Below are 15,205 nucleotides of genomic sequence, written 5' to 3'. Positions count from 1 at the left end.
CGTGTGTACTTCAACACTGCACATGCTATGTTTCATATTATCCTAGCATGACTCGTGTTTTTATATCCTTCGATAGCTCAGTTGGTAGAGCGGAGGACTGTAGAGGTTATTGCCGATATCCTTAGGTCGCTGGTTCAAATCCGGCTCGAAGGAATCCTTTTCGCCCGTTCTTTAAAAAAGTTTTATTGTAAATAATACAGACAAATGACACAAATGCTGTCGTTTTACTACAGTGATATGTTTATTAATGGGCATGTGCCACGTAAAGCGTGTCAACTAATTCATGTTACCATTATTGAATTAGTTCTCACTCCTACATGCACACCCTGTCACAGAAATAACAGAATGTCTATTGGTATGAAGTTTGTTAGTGTTTCTTATGTGCCCATGGGTTTTCTCCATAAGTCCAAAACATCGTTTCAAAGCATGTATTGTGTGTTAAACCCTGAACTGCATCAAATAAAAATAATTACTGTGGGCTTCATGTTGACAGAGTGGGCATTGGTTTACCTGAAATAACTTACCAGCTGTTAAGAAATCCAGGTATTTGATGTTAAGTCTACAAATAAAAAACACAATAATTTTGTCATATTTTTTAATTGCAGATGTGACACAAAAGCGCTGTCCAATATTTTGCACAGAAACTTTTAACAGTGAACTTCGGTCACAAAATGTAATGCTCATTCCATCTGGTAAAAAAAACAAAAACAACTTTCATTCTAATTTTAATGCAGTTTTTCTGCACTGAAACCAGCCTGAGTGAACTGAACCCCTTGAGAGCCTGAAACCTAATTTAAAATGTACCCATGTATGCAACCTTCTGCCAATGAGTCATTTACATATTAAACAGCTGTCTTCCGTTCAAAATCATGGTGGTCACCACATGGTTTCAGGCTGTTCACATTTGGTTAGTCAAAGTCACACCATTGACCGAAGCATACACTGTACTTACAGCTGCCATTGTAACAACAAACTAAGGAAGAGCTGCCACCCAACCATGAAGGTTCACGGCCCCCTGGTGGCACAAGAAAAAACAAAAACAAACAAAACAATCATAATTTCACATTCAATTACGATGCATGATGTTAACAATCCAGACTTGTCTCAACAGATGTGACATGACACATCGAGCTGAAGGAATGTTGGAGAAAAGACACAGCATTGAATGGCAGTAAATTTCACTGAATCATCACAAAAACCTTGTGCAGTCATGTGCTGGACAGAGAAAACACAACAAGCACAAGTTCACAAGCCTCCTGAGATGGTAAATAACAGAACAACTGTATGTATAAAATTACCTTTTTTAAACTACACTGGCTTTAGTGATAAAGAGCACAAATTCTATGAAAGTTATTGATGGGAGAAATCGGACCCCTCAGTTGACACGTCATAAAAAAATGTTTAGCTTTGTGGTAAATGCCAGCAATGGTCAAATACATACAGACACAAACCGTTTTCAAAAGTGCCTCTTCAAAAAGAGCGAGTGAGTGCCTGACTGTCAAGGTACTCTGTGTGGGAATTTTTCATTTCCATCCCCTTGTGGAGTTAAGGTCAGTATTATTATCCCATACATAGTATCTATACATTAGACAAAGTGCTGTTTCCTTAGCCTACTTAACTTTTTACCAAAAAGGACAGAGTTACAACAAATGAGCCTTTTTGATTAGAAACCTAACAGAACCATACCAATGATTTTCAGCACATTTGATATCACATCCAACCAGCAGGTTAGTACACTACATTTCAGAAAGTTAAATGTTCTTTTCAGCCCTTTCATTTTCTAAGAACATTTTTGTTTGTCGATGTAATTCTGTCTTTTCTAATCCTTCAGCGCCAGGAGCAATGGTGATACCCTACTATTCAATGGGTTTTTTAGTTCCCTTAAAGAGACATAGGGATGTTTGTGTGCACTTCCTTAAAATAATATAGTATACTGCTGCATAATGCTGATAATCTTTTTCATTCAAAATAATACAAGTTATTTTGGAGCTGGTATGCCATCCCTAAAGTGATACATTTTGATAATTCGGTCACATTGGTAAACACCTTGTGGAATGTGGAAAACACCAGTGAAGTACAACCAAGATCAGGACTGCATTAACCTTTGTTACAGCAAAAATGTTATGACATTAACAATCAATATATAATGTTAATGACTGCCACAATTAGTAAACTAATAGACTGCTAAATTAGACTAATTATATAGTGTTTAGCATAGCAGTGGTGTTACATAACTGCACCTTTCACTTAGGGCAAATTTTAAATCTGTACATTTATTCTCATACAACAAATGACACCTGTTTTTGTTCCTTTATCAGGGCACTCCAGAGGTAGTGGTAGTTTTGGCACTTAAGAATAGGTCTTAAGAATAGATGCACTTCCCGACACAAACCTTGATCTTGATGATGGTTATTTGTACTTTCAACTTAAAACCTTTCAAAAACACTGGTATGGTTCTTTTGAAAATTTGAAAAATATCTCCATTATTTCCTCTCTTATTTTGATTCAATCCCAAGTTAATGTTATTATGGCAGTGTAATGAAGACAGCTAAACATAGGACAGCTGTAACTAAAGTAACGACATGACTCAAAATCATTTCCCACTATTTCCAAAATGATTGCAACAATACCGCAAATGATTAGATTGCTATCATTTTAAACTTTGGAATGACAGTAGAATGAAATTCAATACTTTGCCAAAGCAGTTTGGAGATTGTCCCACTCAAACTGGATTGTGTTTTACTGTAACAAAGTCTAACAATCTGTAAATAACTGTTGAATGCTCTAATTCCTTTATTGAAAACGAATCTGTAAGCATTTGAAATCGTAATCCTTATTTTTTTGGTCCCTGAAGACCTAACATATCCAACAATGGTCCTTTGGAGAGAAAAAAATAAATCTTTCTCTCAAGTTATTGAGTAAAAGACTTTAAGGATGAACTGGAACAGATGAAGGTTCTACTGTATGTTGGCAAAAACCAAAAGGTTAGGATTAGTAAAGGCTTAATCTCTGGTGGTAAGTGATAGTTCCATCATGGCGAGTGCAGCGGGATGACAAACTTGCACCCAAAAGGAGAATGGTATTTAATGCCCACTTCCTGGAAAACCTGGCGAGGAATACCTATGTCACACAAGTAAACTCTGCCAGCACCTTCTGCCAGAGGAAGTGGGAGGCAAAGAGAGAGAGACCACTTAGCCTCAACTGCCTGACTCTGCCCACTAACAGGAGGGTCTAGGCTGAGTACTGGTGCTCTGTTCAGGTTGGCCCAGTCTGCTGCTGCTCTGTACCAAGGCTGGTCCATCAGGAATGTGTTCTCATGGCAGTCCAGGCAGTTGATGATCAGATCCACTGGGGTGTCAGGGAGATCTAATAAATCACAAAGAAAAACATTTAGGTTGGACATGATTGAAATAGATTGCATCTTAATAACCACAAATTGAAATCTGCAGTGCAGTTAGCAGTAAATACAGGCAAACATGAGTAAGCCCAAATATAAAGCAAGAAAACAAGACAAATTAAATGAGTGAAACAGTTATCAACAAACCTAAACAGTTCAAAACCTAAGAAAAATGCTCACCTTTAATATTTGACACCTGTTTGCCTCCAGTCTTAGTGAAGAGTGTGACTTCATTGGTGACCGCATCAAGCATTTTGACAAAATTGGGTAGAAAAAGGATGACCTCCACTTCGTGATTGGACAGGTGACGACCACAACTGATGCCTTGAGCTCCCTGGACATGAGGGCCACATAGTAGAGCCACAGTGGGGCGCTGGTGTAGATTTTTCGGCGTGAATCTGAAAGTTTGCAATTAAACCATAATCGATGATGGGTTTTTTTATAAGCCTTTTTTTATAAAAAATAAAAGTTCATTCAAAAGTTCAGAATGAGTGTTGAAACACATCTTAAATCCAACCTATGACCAAAATTTTGTTTTATAACTTTTAATTAGTGATATCAAACCCCTGACCTAAACTGGCACATCTGCAACAACAATAAAAAAAATCATAGCTCATAATCAGATAATCATTTCTGGATTCGTTCATCAGACATTTTATTAGCAAAATGCAAGAAGTTGCGTAAAATACCTCTGAGGTCATTATATTTTACATCATAGATGGTGGATGTATACAAAGATCTATATGAGTATTTTTAATTTGTCTGCAACCCACAGATATGCCGTTTAAGTTCAACGATAACAGTTACAACTAATTGGAATCATTACTCTAATTTTTCTGACAATAACATTTTCTTAGATTATTATAAACAAATTTACAATAATTAGATTTATGTTAACAAAGACTTTTAAAGACTGGTAACGTTTAAACTTTTACTACATCTTTACCTGTTGGGGCCACCAAGAAGAGTAAGTGCCATCTGACTCGCACACACGCCAGTCATTTCAAGTCTGCGTTCCAGTGAAAGACCATACCGCTCAGCAGCAGACAACAGACGCTTATGTAGGTCATAGGAAATACTGGGTACGACAAGTCCAGAATCTACAGGCAACAAAAAAACAAAACAAAATTCAGGTCTAACTTTAGCTAATTATCCTTTCCTAGTGCTTATTGGTATAAGACTGACACTGTAATTATCACGTACCTGTGCAATATTCTTTGGCCCCGGGCTGAGGTACAGTAATCTGTCTGTAGACAACAGGTTTGGCCTCTAGAATGTTCTCGTCATGTCGGTACCTTGAAGGTGCCTGCTCCTGTGGTGTTCCACGTGACCTAGCACCGTTGCGACGTTCTGATGTGTCTATTTCTGAAAAGACTGCTGCTTTGTCAAACAGAGCCAAGTTGCCCTCAAAATCAAAGTCTGTGTCTAGTTCCTCATCCAAACCATCACCAAAACACTCATCATCTCTGTGCTTCATCTGACCATTCTTTACACCATTCTTCTTTGGTGTTACTTGGTTTATCCCACGACTGCTGGATGACCCTAATGAGAAAGTATAAAATAGGTTACTGTACATAATTCAATTTTAACCTGTTAAACATTATTAAGTTATACAGTACTAAGAGAGATGACAGAGAGAAAAAAATAATTACAGGAGTTGTGTCTCCGACGGAAGCCTTTCGGCTGGCCAGGAACTTCCAAGTGACGCTCACCATAGCTTTTAGAACAGTGCTGAGGAGAGTTGAGTTTCTCTACAGATCTAGGATCACCCTTTGGGATTGCAACTGGAGCACTGCCTACTTTTGGAGCTGCAGATGAGCAGGTCTTCGAATTGCTATGTCTGATGTCTAAAATCTTCAGCTCCTTTATGTCAATGGCACTGCAGGAAAAAAAAAACAATGACTTAAACTGTGCAGCACAAGTGTGAAACAAAATCCGCAAAGGGCACGAGGTTTTACCTAAACGTCACTTCAGGCACAGGACACTTGACTCCGTTATGAAAAGGTTGTTTTAAGGAGATAGTTTGACTGCTCTGGTCCACAGATGAAACCTCTCCCTGATAGACTCCCAGTGTTGGTCCACAGTTAATGGACACCAAACTACCCAACCAGTCCGCTGCCATGTCTGCAAAATAATTTAGGGAGATGTCATAATCATCACTTTCAAATGATTTTTCCCACTTTACGTTACGTTACGAATCTATATTATTACAACAGTTTAGGGAATTCTAACTAGCGGCTCCGTGCTAACAAATAGTTAGGCTAACTAGCTAGTGTAAGCATCGTCGTCTAACACTAGACTGCAATATAGTATTGAAGTTTAGGTTTTTACCTTTAATGAACTAAATTAAGGTGGAAACTTCGAAAGTACCACTGACGAATTATAACTTCAAGCGCTGAAAGGAAAACCTCCCTCTTTAAACCTGTTAGCTTCTTGAAAGCTTGTAACTTTCGGCTGCTAGGTTTCAGATGACGACTTCCTGTTTCCTGGCGGTTAATATTTCAAAATAAAAGCGATTCAATATATGGTATACGAATAATGCATACATAACCCATTGTTAAACTGATGATAAAAATAATCAAATTGTGGATAAGGACCCCAACACATAATTAATTATCTTACAATATAAGTTGTGGGAATAAACTATGAATTGAATATATTAATTCAAACAGTTACAAACCATAAGAAGAAAACACAAGAAATATAGCATCACAGGGTTATAAATAAAGGGTATATAAATTAAATAAGAAGAAATTAAATACTAGATACTTACATTTAACAAAAATATTCCAATTCATTCATGTCAATTAATTTGCAATCATAATTTACACTGTTGTAAGTCAAAGCCAGAGGTGTACAAACAAAGAAAGGTTGATAATAGAAGACAGAGTATTACATAAAAGTACAACTCAAAATATTTCATATGAAAAAGGTCTAATGTGTTGGGGCAAAGAAGCAATTTTATTTTAAGTAGAATGATGCTTTTTTTCATATAAGTCTAGAGCCATGGCAGGCCTATTGGCATGACACAAGACTGTAATTACATTTCTGTCTCTCCTTGCCCTCTGAGGCAATTGAAATCAAGCATGACAATATTACAGTAATAAGTAGTTAATCCCTGGTTAACTATGTGTGTTGTGATTGCTGTTTAGGAGATGCACTTGACAACCCATGCCAACAGCCAACAGTGTGAGTGACATCATGCGGAAAGTATCCCAGAAGTGTTGCGCATGACGCACACACCCAAGCGTGTCCCGTATCCACAGGTTGCCATGGTTACCTAGGCTAAGAGGGTTATAACAGAACAGATTGCAGTCCAGGCCATGATGCTAACAAACAAAAAGCAGGTAAGCATGGTGGATGGACAGGAAATGATTTCTGCAACAAGGTAATGTAACACAGTCATTTAATGGAGACATCACTTTGGATGTAAAATAATAATACACTCTAAAATGTTTTTATTTAACCACGTAGCCTGCTATGGTGAATCCAACCAGTAGTTCAGACACAGTGTAATAACTATGCTGAGTTAGGCCTTGTGCTATTTAGCAAGTACTGGAAAAATCAAGACTCATGATCTAAGTATAGACACACACCCTGATCTACCACGTTTGTGTGAAAATCTATTCCCTTTACTTGTGCAGATATGGAAAGAGAAGCATCGTCTCTTTGCCCCCACACACAGTAATATCCCTGTTGGAGAAAACCACCACATCATGTTTAGACCCTCCTGCAGAAGTTCAAGTCCTTTTTCGGTCAAAGACTTTGAAATGTGGAATACAGAATCTCGCTTTGCATCCCAGGTAAGAAGCAATTTTTTCCAAAAGTAGGTTAATCAACAAGTAGCTGTTGTATAACTGTATTTTTTTGTTCAACATTAGAGCTCAGAGTGGTATGACCTAACAGGTATCTCTGGGTCAGGATTACTGTCCAATGTCAACAAAAGGTGGGAAGAAAAACCTTTTTTTTTACAAAAATATATAAGAAAAGCTAATAAAATACAAATATTGAAGTCCAGTCCAATCTTATTTATACTTACTCACGTGCATACTGCTTGCAACAGATCTTGAAAGCTCAAAAGCTACATTTTTAATCAGGGAGCAGGCTATGTTGGCTTAAACTCTGGTTCTTTTCCAGCACATCTGGCTCGACTGGTGGCTTCAGACAGAATGACCCAAGCCTAAAAAAGTGGCAGTCATTGTCCCACTTGGTGCCTGAAGGCACATCGCGGCCCTTCACTTCACCTGCAGGGCCCTGGGGAAGTAGCTTCCGACAGTCAGAAGTCAAACAGTGGCTGCAGAGTGCTCATGAGCAAATAGACACTCATATGGATCAACTGTCAGCCAGAGATGCAAGTCTAAGCTTCAACAGCATCACTGCACAGCTGCGTGACATGAGGAATAAGGTATAGTAAAACATCAGTATTGTTGATACTACTTTACTAAGCATCATTTAACCTCATTATTATCTATGAAAACAGTTGTCAGACATTAAAAGCCCATTTGAGCAGAAAAGGGAAGAAGCGGAATCATTCAGATTTGACAAGAACTTACAACAGAAGGAGCTCCATGAAAAGTGAGCAAGTCAGCATCATTCAGGTAGATACCTGTATAATTAACTACAGCAAAGCCTGACATTTCTGTAAAATACATCTGGAAGGGTCCAAAAGTTGGAGAAGGACCTGCTGCAAATGAGGTTTAATTTGGACAGAGGAAGCAACGACCAACCAACTGAGAGACGTCCACCAGCAAATAGCCAATGGGCTCAAAAGGATTCTGAAAAAGAGGTAAATAAACTTGACCCATAAATATGGATAATAATAATAATGTCTGTTGTGTTTATTACACAGACTTTTGTGTTATCTCAATAGAAAGTCAACAAAGAGTTGTCCACGTTGAGAGAGGCATTGAACGAAGCCGAGCTCAGGGCAAATACAAGTGAAGAAGAGCGCAACCACGCCCTGCAGCAGATACAGACTTTAAATGAGGTCAGTTTAGAATTTAAGTTTTTCAGTGGTATTGAAATTGTGAGTTGAGAATGACTTATGACTTATAAGTCATTATGATTTGATTTAATGTCAATAATTTGTATGTGTGTGTTCTCCAGATATATGTGTGGCTTTTTCCTTGTACTGCAGTTGTGGTTTAGGTAAATGGGAGACTTTAAATTGTATGAACTTAGGTATGAGTGGTTTCCATGGCCAACTGTTCAGTGTTTACTCTTAAGATTGGGTCCAGTTTCCTTGCTAGAAATGGACGGATACATTGACATTTTGTTCCTATGTAACTAGACACAGAAGACACTGCTGGGTCAAATAGAGGAGATGAATCAGATGCTCAGCCACTCTGTGTCCAATCACTCTGACGTACAAAACCAACTGAGTGACGCCAACAACAAAATCAGCCAAGCATGTCTGGTTAGTTGTCTCTTCATAAATATTCTTTTCAGCATTACCACAAGTAAGTGGTAAAAACCATCTTTCTCAATTTGCTCAGGAAAAAGCAGTTTTGTCAAATCAGGTCATGAAGTTGGAGGACAACATCAAAGAATTAATGGCCAAACTAAAACGTTCTGTCAGCAACCACCAGAACCAGGTATCAGATATAATAAAGTATATTTATGTTATGTCTGAAGCATTAAATATCAAAATACCATGTCTTGGTGTATCACCAGAATGTCTTTGTTTGAAACCTATACAGGAAAGAGCAGAGTCGGACCAGAAGGCTGAAGCTCTCCAACCTAACAAGAAGACAACCCCAGGGTCAGGGGGTCATCAGACAGTTGACAATGTCAGTGATCCTGATCTGAGCAAAGATGAACCAAAAGTTCTAAAAGAGGTTTGAAACCTAAAGTTATCTTCTGTTTTTGGGTTCATGCTTTTGATCTGGAGTGAAAAATATCAACGTGTCTTGAAACCAGGTGAATGAAGAGTTATCATCACAGCTTGACATTATGAAGCAGGAGCTTGACATGTCACAGTCTCAGCTGCAAGAGCTCAGAGAAGAGAAAATTAAAGATAACAAACAACTAAAAGAGCTGGAGGCTCAACACTGGGAGTTAATTGGCCAAAAAGAAGAACTGCTTAGCAGAATGAAGAAGGAGGAAAATGACAGGAAGGAAGAGTGTGGCCAGCTCAGGTATAATGAGGAATAACTAAATACAGTTTCTCAGTATGTTCAGTGTTGATTGCCCTCAAGTTTTCTGTTTGTTTGTTTATTTATTTATTTATTTTTGCCAGGGAGTTGGTGGAGTCTTTAAAGTCAGAAAAAGAAAGACTGCAGGATCAGTGTGTGTCTTTGGAGGCGGAGGTCCTGGATAATGAGGAGAAGTTACACCAGTTGGAGGCAAGCTATCAGAGACAAGATGCAGCAAGAGTTCAAACAATTGAAGAACTAAAGGTCGTGGCCTCCCACTGGACTGAGAAATGGCAAAAAGTGGCACTGACCCTACAGCTCACACAAGAGGAGATCGACAACCTGAAGAGGAAGAACGAAGTAAGATCATGCAAAACTAAATCTAAGATGTACAGAGCTCTTCTCAGTCACATGTCGGTGAGGAGAATAATTTGGAAAAGAGAGTCTTCATGTGGTCAGCCGAAAAATGAAGTAACTCAGTTCAAGCCGATTCAAAGGCCACTTCTCACTCAACCGATAGTTCATGTTGCTAGTTGTAGGTCTCCACCAACTGGACTCTATAGCAATTTTGTGTTTTCTTCGTATTGAAAACATCAAATCAATTTGTATTTTTCTTAATCCATACAGAGGGAGTCTGAGTCCCTGCTGAGGATTGAGCTTGAAGCTTGTAAACAGGAGCTGGAGCTGGAAAGGAGTCGGAGACAGTCTCTACTTCACAATGTTAAAGACGAAGGTAAGGAAGACGGGATGGTCAGCAGTCTGTGGCGATCGCTAAAATAGTAACAGTACTCTCGTTACTACGGAAACTCATCAATCATGAAATGTTGTTTTAGCAGGCGAAGAAACAAGGCAGGAGATGCTAACAGAGTAGGTGACATTTTTATTTACAGAAGGAAAATACATCAAGTTCTCTGTTTCTTCATCTGGTGCTTCATCTCTCTATCAGATCATCAGTGTTCGAGGAACCACCAGCAGCAGACTCTGACAGGAATCCAAACGAATCCTCTCAGGTACAGGAGATAGCCTTTCAAATGTACATTTGTTGTGGTAATAATATTAACCTGGTCATATACTGTGTCAAATATAAACATGTTTGTAGAGTTCATGTTCAGGCACATGTGGACAGATGATACAAATGTCAGATGGTGTGTACTGACGTGAATATGACTCAGGGACTCAGTACCACCTGAAATGTATGGCTGAAAAATACTGAGATGATAAATGACAAGCATGTGGCAATGAAACAAAAATCTCCAAAACACAACAACAACAACAACAACAACAACAACAACAACAACAATAGATATATAGTGTACTACTGTGCTGAGCTCCCGTCTTCCTCAGCAGTGTTTCTTGCTAACATTCTGCTGGCCTGGCTTATGTTTTACTGTTGTTAATGTTAACACACATTCTGTATTCGTTCATGCTCCATTGAAGAATTCATTAACAGAGCGAGAAGGAAACAGGACTGTACTTGTTGGCAACACATCGACAGACACCGAGGTCTGCTCAGCTCCTCAAGACTGGACTGGATATTCTAATGTTGTGAGGGTAACAACGAAACCTAATCAGAATCCTGAGAGCAGTAAAATGAATGTTACAGCACTCTTGTACTGGTTCACTTTCAGAGTACAGTCGACAGATGGAGCTGTCAGCAGAAACCAGGCTTGATGCCAGTGATGGAGGAGGATGAGGAGAGTGATGATCAGCTGAGAGGAGAGGAGGAAGAGCCGGATGAAACCCTTCAAAATCAGAGGCCTCTTGTAAGTCAGAAGATACATATACATCACTGAAAGTGTACCATTTCTGCTACTGATTCCAACTCATTCATTCAACACATACACACCAGTACTGTGCAGGCCAACTGCACCACTGCCAGCCTCTGCTCTAATCACAGGCTGAACAGCACATAAGGTCACAGAAGTATGACCGTTTAAACTCCATGTGAAGTGCAATTTATGCATAATCTCACATTATGACCCTTTCTACTCGGAAACTAATCGGATTTGAAGCTGAGGAGTGAACCACCAGACTGGAGCACATCTGAATCCACAGTAAGAGGATGGACAGGACTTACAGTATGTCGCTGAATTAAACCCAGACTCTGGGAGTTCAGAAGTATTATGGCAGGGCTGTGAGGTAATGGCACAGGAAAGACTGGGCAGATCCTCCCTATACACCAGTAAATGCACCAAACATTTATCTATTCATCTTCCACAGCTGAATCTACTTCAGAGGGTTTTATTGGTGATCTATTAGCCCTGACCACACCCCACCATGCAGTCTCAAAATAACACCCAAGCATCTTGATATTGTCAGTGCTTAACATTTATGCAATGCTGTCATCTAAATCCACCACAGGTGGAAACTGGGTGTTTGCATATTAAATTAAATACAAAGATCTCACTGTGTTTCTATTTTCACCACAGATGTCAGGTGCAAACACCAGCCATGTGAAGGAGGAGAGTGAGGATCAGTTGCCAGGTAAAAAGAAAATGTACATGAATCATTGTAATCAATAGCTTGAACAGGTCTTTGGAGAGTGCTTGTCCAACTGTTTCCTGTTCAGATGAGTGTGAGCTGCAGAAGACGAAGTCGCCCCTTTATCCTGATGGAATATTCTTGGCAGAACTTGTAAATGTATGTAGCAATGATGAGGACGAGGAGGAGGAGGGAGCGGACAAATGAACTTCTGCACCAAGACAGGTCATAATCAGTGTTTCAGGTGTGTTGACCTTTTTGTAAATGGTGCCATCTGAACTAATTCATGTGCTGCTATAATATGATTGAAGCAGATGCCTCTAGACCATAACACTATGAAAATGACCTAATAGCTCTTACAGTACTTAGTGATGAAATCATGTAGCAACAATCAGTAGTGCTGTATTTTATTTATTTGTTATAAGTTCCAACACAACTTTTACAATCTGGTATTTTAAAAAAGTACCCTAAATATTTGTACTTAGGAGTGGTGAAATGACTCACATGTAAGTGTGTGCACTTGTGTTATGTATTAAAAAATAAATAAATAAATGAGGGTCTATTAACACCTCTTCAGTATTTTTACAGAGGGACCATGTTTTTTTCCTTTCATCCGTCAGATATTCTACAGACAGGCTGGTGTAGCGTTTTGACGCTCGTTACTCACAAATCCATCTCTTGTAGCTGTAGTGGCAGTGAAGACAGTTTTTAGAACATGTTTCAAAGCTTCATGTGAGTTCTGGTGGAACCCGGTGCCAGCGACTCTGCTCCTTCTGCGAGCTGCACATTTCTCTCCAGTGAGCAGCGGCTGCATCTGCAGCTGTCGGACCGAGGAGGACTCGGCCCAGAGCTCGGCTGTCTGAATGGATTTGTCTCTGCCACAGGAGAAAAGGGGAATTTATATTGTCGCTGCAACAAAACAAGGCCGGCACTCACAGAATGAGTCAAGTGTTTAGTTGTTTCTTCACCTGAACGATTATGTACTGGAGCGTGAGGGGCAGCTGACTGATGTCTCCTGGAGGAAGGTCAAACAGGAACGAGGAGTTCCACACAGCAGAGGACACCTGCTCAGTTTCTCTGCTGCTGATCACAGTTCCCTCACGATGTAGATTGACCACAACTTGATAATCTGTACACAGGACAATACGAAGGACAGTGAAATGGAAAGATTCAATACTGAGATGATTCATAAAAGTTAAGTCATTTGTAAATCATGATACCATATCTAATATTCATAGGTCTGTTTTATTGCTGTGTTTCAATGATTCTGCTCTTCTGCCTCTGTTTTAGTTGAGGTTGGTGAAATTATTATTACACCAGTATTTTTTTTAATTCATCTCTGAACACATCCACACAACACTGCATAGTCACTGACATTTTATGTAAAACATAGAGATTATATATTTTTAAAAAACCTACATGACAATAATATGGTACAATAATGGCTGTTAAGTACAAAATATGATGTTATGCCAAGGCAGATATAGATTAAATCAGTCAGATCAGAGATGAGGAGGAGATGGAACACTTTCCTGGGGATTGTAAAACAGTAAAGGATTAAATCACAATGTCATTACAGGGACAGAAGTATATCCAGCTGCATTTGTGCCCCGTAGACATCGTCTAATCCCCAGCTTGAAAAGCCAACACAGGGACATTCATTCAGAAAAAAGTGTTTTTCCTGATGCATATGAACAAAATTAAGTTAATAAAACACCTGTTTTTTATTTTTAAAATATTATTTACCTGATGCTGCAGGGGTATGGAGGAGTTTGTCCAGGTTATCTGCTCTGAGGACAGAGGTTTTGATCCGATGTTCTACAGATTGGTACTGAAGTGAAACGAGGATCTGTGGTTGAAAGCTAGAACCTCCCCTGAGCACTGACACATCCTGGGAGACCAAGGTCTGCAGAGAGAAGGACTAAAACTATAAAGGAGATTTTTTACAATTTTTTTTGCCGTTCAAATCACAGAGTACTCATGAAACATTTTACATTTTGCCTCATAACGTCCTCAAAATATCATGACAGATGCTTTGAAACCTGAACTGTTTCCTTTCAAGAAACCACTTTACATGTGAAATTGCTGTTAAAAAAAAACTTGTTGGCAATATTGTGTGGAATTAGTTCATGTTTTAATTACTTAGTCACCTTTTTCTTTAAATAGGATGACTTAGGATGACAAAAAAACAATAATTGAAATGATAGTCACCACATTTTATCAGAATGATTTCACTTATTTTTAGCCATACTGCTTTAGCCAAACTACTTGGAAATACATAGTTGAGCTTACAGATATTTGTGAGATGCTTCAATACCTGTCGGGATGTCCACTTGTTGGGGTGCAGTTTCTTTGTGAAGTGAAAAGGACGCCCTGCCAACCAGTCTTTCCCTCCACAACCAGCGTCCAGTTCACCCAGGGTGGTGCTGCCCAGACCATGTGGTTGGCGTGTGTACACAGCTGCTCTGAAAGTGCATCTCTGAAGCTCATTCACTGAGTTCACCCTCAAATGCAGCACCAGTCTGTGTGCCTCTGAGCTCAGGCTGCTGTGAATGGAGGCCTGTATGGGACATGGAAAGAGGGGCGGCAGACTGCCCAGTACAGACACATCCTCCAGTCTGTGAAACGTCCCACTGAGGCTGAGGACAGTGACTACCAGGGTCTGTCGCTCCTTGGAGAAGGCCATGGTGAAATGGAGGCAGGGTTTGGGTGATACAGACTTTTGGCAGATTTCATGGGAGCCGTAGGTTAGTGGAACTAGAGGGATCGGTTCTTCAGGCACAGAAGCAGAGACAGCATTGTGGCAGGTGAGTCTGCTGTGTTCATTATATGACACTGAATCCCCGGTGATGGTGCAGCGCCTCTGTAGAGCCCTGCATGTTCTGGACAATAGTCCAAGTTTAGGAAATGATGGCAAGGAGGAGTGGCTCTGATCAATGGGTTTATAAAGAGGTGATGACAGCTGTGGTGAGCTGAGACGACGCAGAGAGAAATTAAACTTCGGCTGCTCGCTCCTCTCACAGGCAGTTGGAGTTTGATTGGAAAGTGGCTCAGAGAAGTATCCACCACCAGAGGGAGCCGGGCTTGGTAATGTAGAAGGATAACACAGCACATCTCCATCCAGCTCCTCGTACTGCTGCCAGTATCTTGCAGGTCCTTCCAAAGGAGGAGAGTTCTGAGCACAGCTCACAGG

The 15,205-nt window shown here is 39.8% G+C and overlaps 3 protein-coding genes and 1 non-coding gene across 5 annotated transcripts; 2 read left to right on the top strand and 2 right to left on the bottom strand.

The window, feature by feature from the left end:
* Positions 1–66: 66 nt before the first annotated feature.
* Positions 67–153, top strand: trnay-gua (transfer RNA tyrosine (anticodon GUA)). Its single transcript is given in 2 exon segments — positions 67–103; positions 118–153. It is a non-coding gene; the product is annotated as a tRNA-Tyr (tRNA).
* Positions 154–581: 428 nt separating this feature from the next.
* edc3 (enhancer of mRNA decapping 3 homolog (S. cerevisiae)) lies at positions 582–5,893 on the bottom strand. Of its 2 annotated transcripts, none has more exons than XM_008312445.3 (7): positions 5,729–5,893; positions 5,356–5,521; positions 5,050–5,276; positions 4,601–4,939; positions 4,344–4,497; positions 3,578–3,795; positions 582–3,366 (listed from the first exon to the last, which is right to left on the bottom strand). In XM_008312445.3, the coding sequence occupies exons 2-7, from the start codon at positions 5,517–5,519 to the stop codon at positions 3,032–3,034; spliced, it is 1,437 nt and encodes a 478-aa protein (XP_008310667.1). In that variant the 5' UTR covers positions 5,520–5,521; positions 5,729–5,893; the 3' UTR covers positions 582–3,031. The 2 variants fall into 2 exon arrangements, with proteins under 2 accessions (XP_008310667.1, XP_008310668.1); XM_008312446.3 differs by having other exon boundaries at positions 5,110–5,276.
* Positions 5,894–6,741: 848 nt separating this feature from the next.
* Positions 6,742–12,459, top strand: LOC103380495 (golgin subfamily A member 6-like protein 22). Its single transcript, XM_025056509.1, has 19 exons — positions 6,742–6,785; positions 7,042–7,200; positions 7,279–7,343; positions 7,535–7,802; positions 7,878–7,972; positions 8,057–8,183; positions 8,268–8,384; positions 8,688–8,813; positions 8,893–8,991; positions 9,097–9,234; positions 9,317–9,534; positions 9,636–9,891; positions 10,159–10,264; positions 10,368–10,398; positions 10,478–10,541; positions 10,969–11,082; positions 11,160–11,294; positions 11,961–12,015; positions 12,101–12,459. Exons 2-19 carry the CDS (start codon positions 7,114–7,116, stop codon positions 12,217–12,219), a joined length of 2,220 nt encoding a protein of 739 aa, XP_024912277.1. The 5' UTR covers positions 6,742–6,785; positions 7,042–7,113; the 3' UTR covers positions 12,220–12,459.
* Positions 12,460–12,633: 174 nt separating this feature from the next.
* On the bottom strand, positions 12,634–15,194 carry LOC112487147 (uncharacterized). Its single transcript, XM_025056510.1, has 4 exons — positions 14,330–15,194; positions 13,759–13,918; positions 12,981–13,141; positions 12,634–12,887 (listed from the first exon to the last, which is right to left on the bottom strand). Exons 1-4 carry the CDS (start codon positions 14,696–14,698, stop codon positions 12,741–12,743), a joined length of 837 nt encoding a protein of 278 aa, XP_024912278.1. The 5' UTR covers positions 14,699–15,194; the 3' UTR covers positions 12,634–12,740.
* Between the last annotated feature and the right edge of the window lie 11 nt (positions 15,195–15,205).

Source organism: Cynoglossus semilaevis, chromosome 6, assembly GCF_000523025.1.
Source record: "Cynoglossus semilaevis isolate Cse_v1.0 chromosome 6, Cse_v1.0, whole genome shotgun sequence".
NCBI classification, from domain to species: domain Eukaryota; kingdom Metazoa; phylum Chordata; class Actinopteri; order Pleuronectiformes; family Cynoglossidae; genus Cynoglossus; species Cynoglossus semilaevis.
Note: the sequence above shows the minus strand (reverse complement) of the source record. Positions and strands in the feature narration are given on the sequence as shown.

What these genes read in the sequence shown, in the direction of transcription:
- LOC112487147 (XM_025056510.1), bottom strand. Translation starts at nt 14,698, where the DNA reads ATGGCCTTCTCCAAGGAGCGACAGACCCTGGTAGTCACTGTCCTCAGC. An exon ending in CCATACCCCTGCAGCATCAG is followed by an intron (nt 13,142 to 13,758) that starts GTAAATAATATT and finishes TCCTGTGTACAG; the next exon opens with ATTATCAAGTTGTGGTCAAT. An exon ending in TCCAGTACATAATCGTTCAG is followed by an intron (nt 12,888 to 12,980) that starts GTGAAGAAACAA and finishes CTCCTGTGGCAG; the next exon opens with AGACAAATCCATTCAGACAG.
- LOC103380495 (XM_025056509.1), top strand. Translation starts at nt 7,114, where the DNA reads ATGTTTAGACCCTCCTGCAGAAGTTCAAGTCCTTTTTCGGTCAAAGAC. An exon ending in AAATCAGCCAAGCATGTCTG is followed by an intron (nt 8,814 to 8,892) that starts GTTAGTTGTCTC and finishes CAATTTGCTCAG; the next exon opens with GAAAAAGCAGTTTTGTCAAA. An exon ending in GATATTCTAATGTTGTGAGG is followed by an intron (nt 11,083 to 11,159) that starts GTAACAACGAAA and finishes GTTCACTTTCAG; the next exon opens with AGTACAGTCGACAGATGGAG.
- edc3 (XM_008312445.3), bottom strand. Translation starts at nt 5,519, where the DNA reads ATGGCAGCGGACTGGTTGGGTAGTTTGGTGTCCATTAACTGTGGACCA. An exon ending in GTGCCTGAAGTGACGTTTAG is followed by an intron (nt 5,277 to 5,355) that starts GTAAAACCTCGT and finishes TTTTTCCTGCAG; the next exon opens with TGCCATTGACATAAAGGAGC. An exon ending in CTTCTTGGTGGCCCCAACAG is followed by an intron (nt 3,796 to 4,343) that starts GTAAAGATGTAG and finishes GCAAACTTTCAG; the next exon opens with ATTCACGCCGAAAAATCTAC.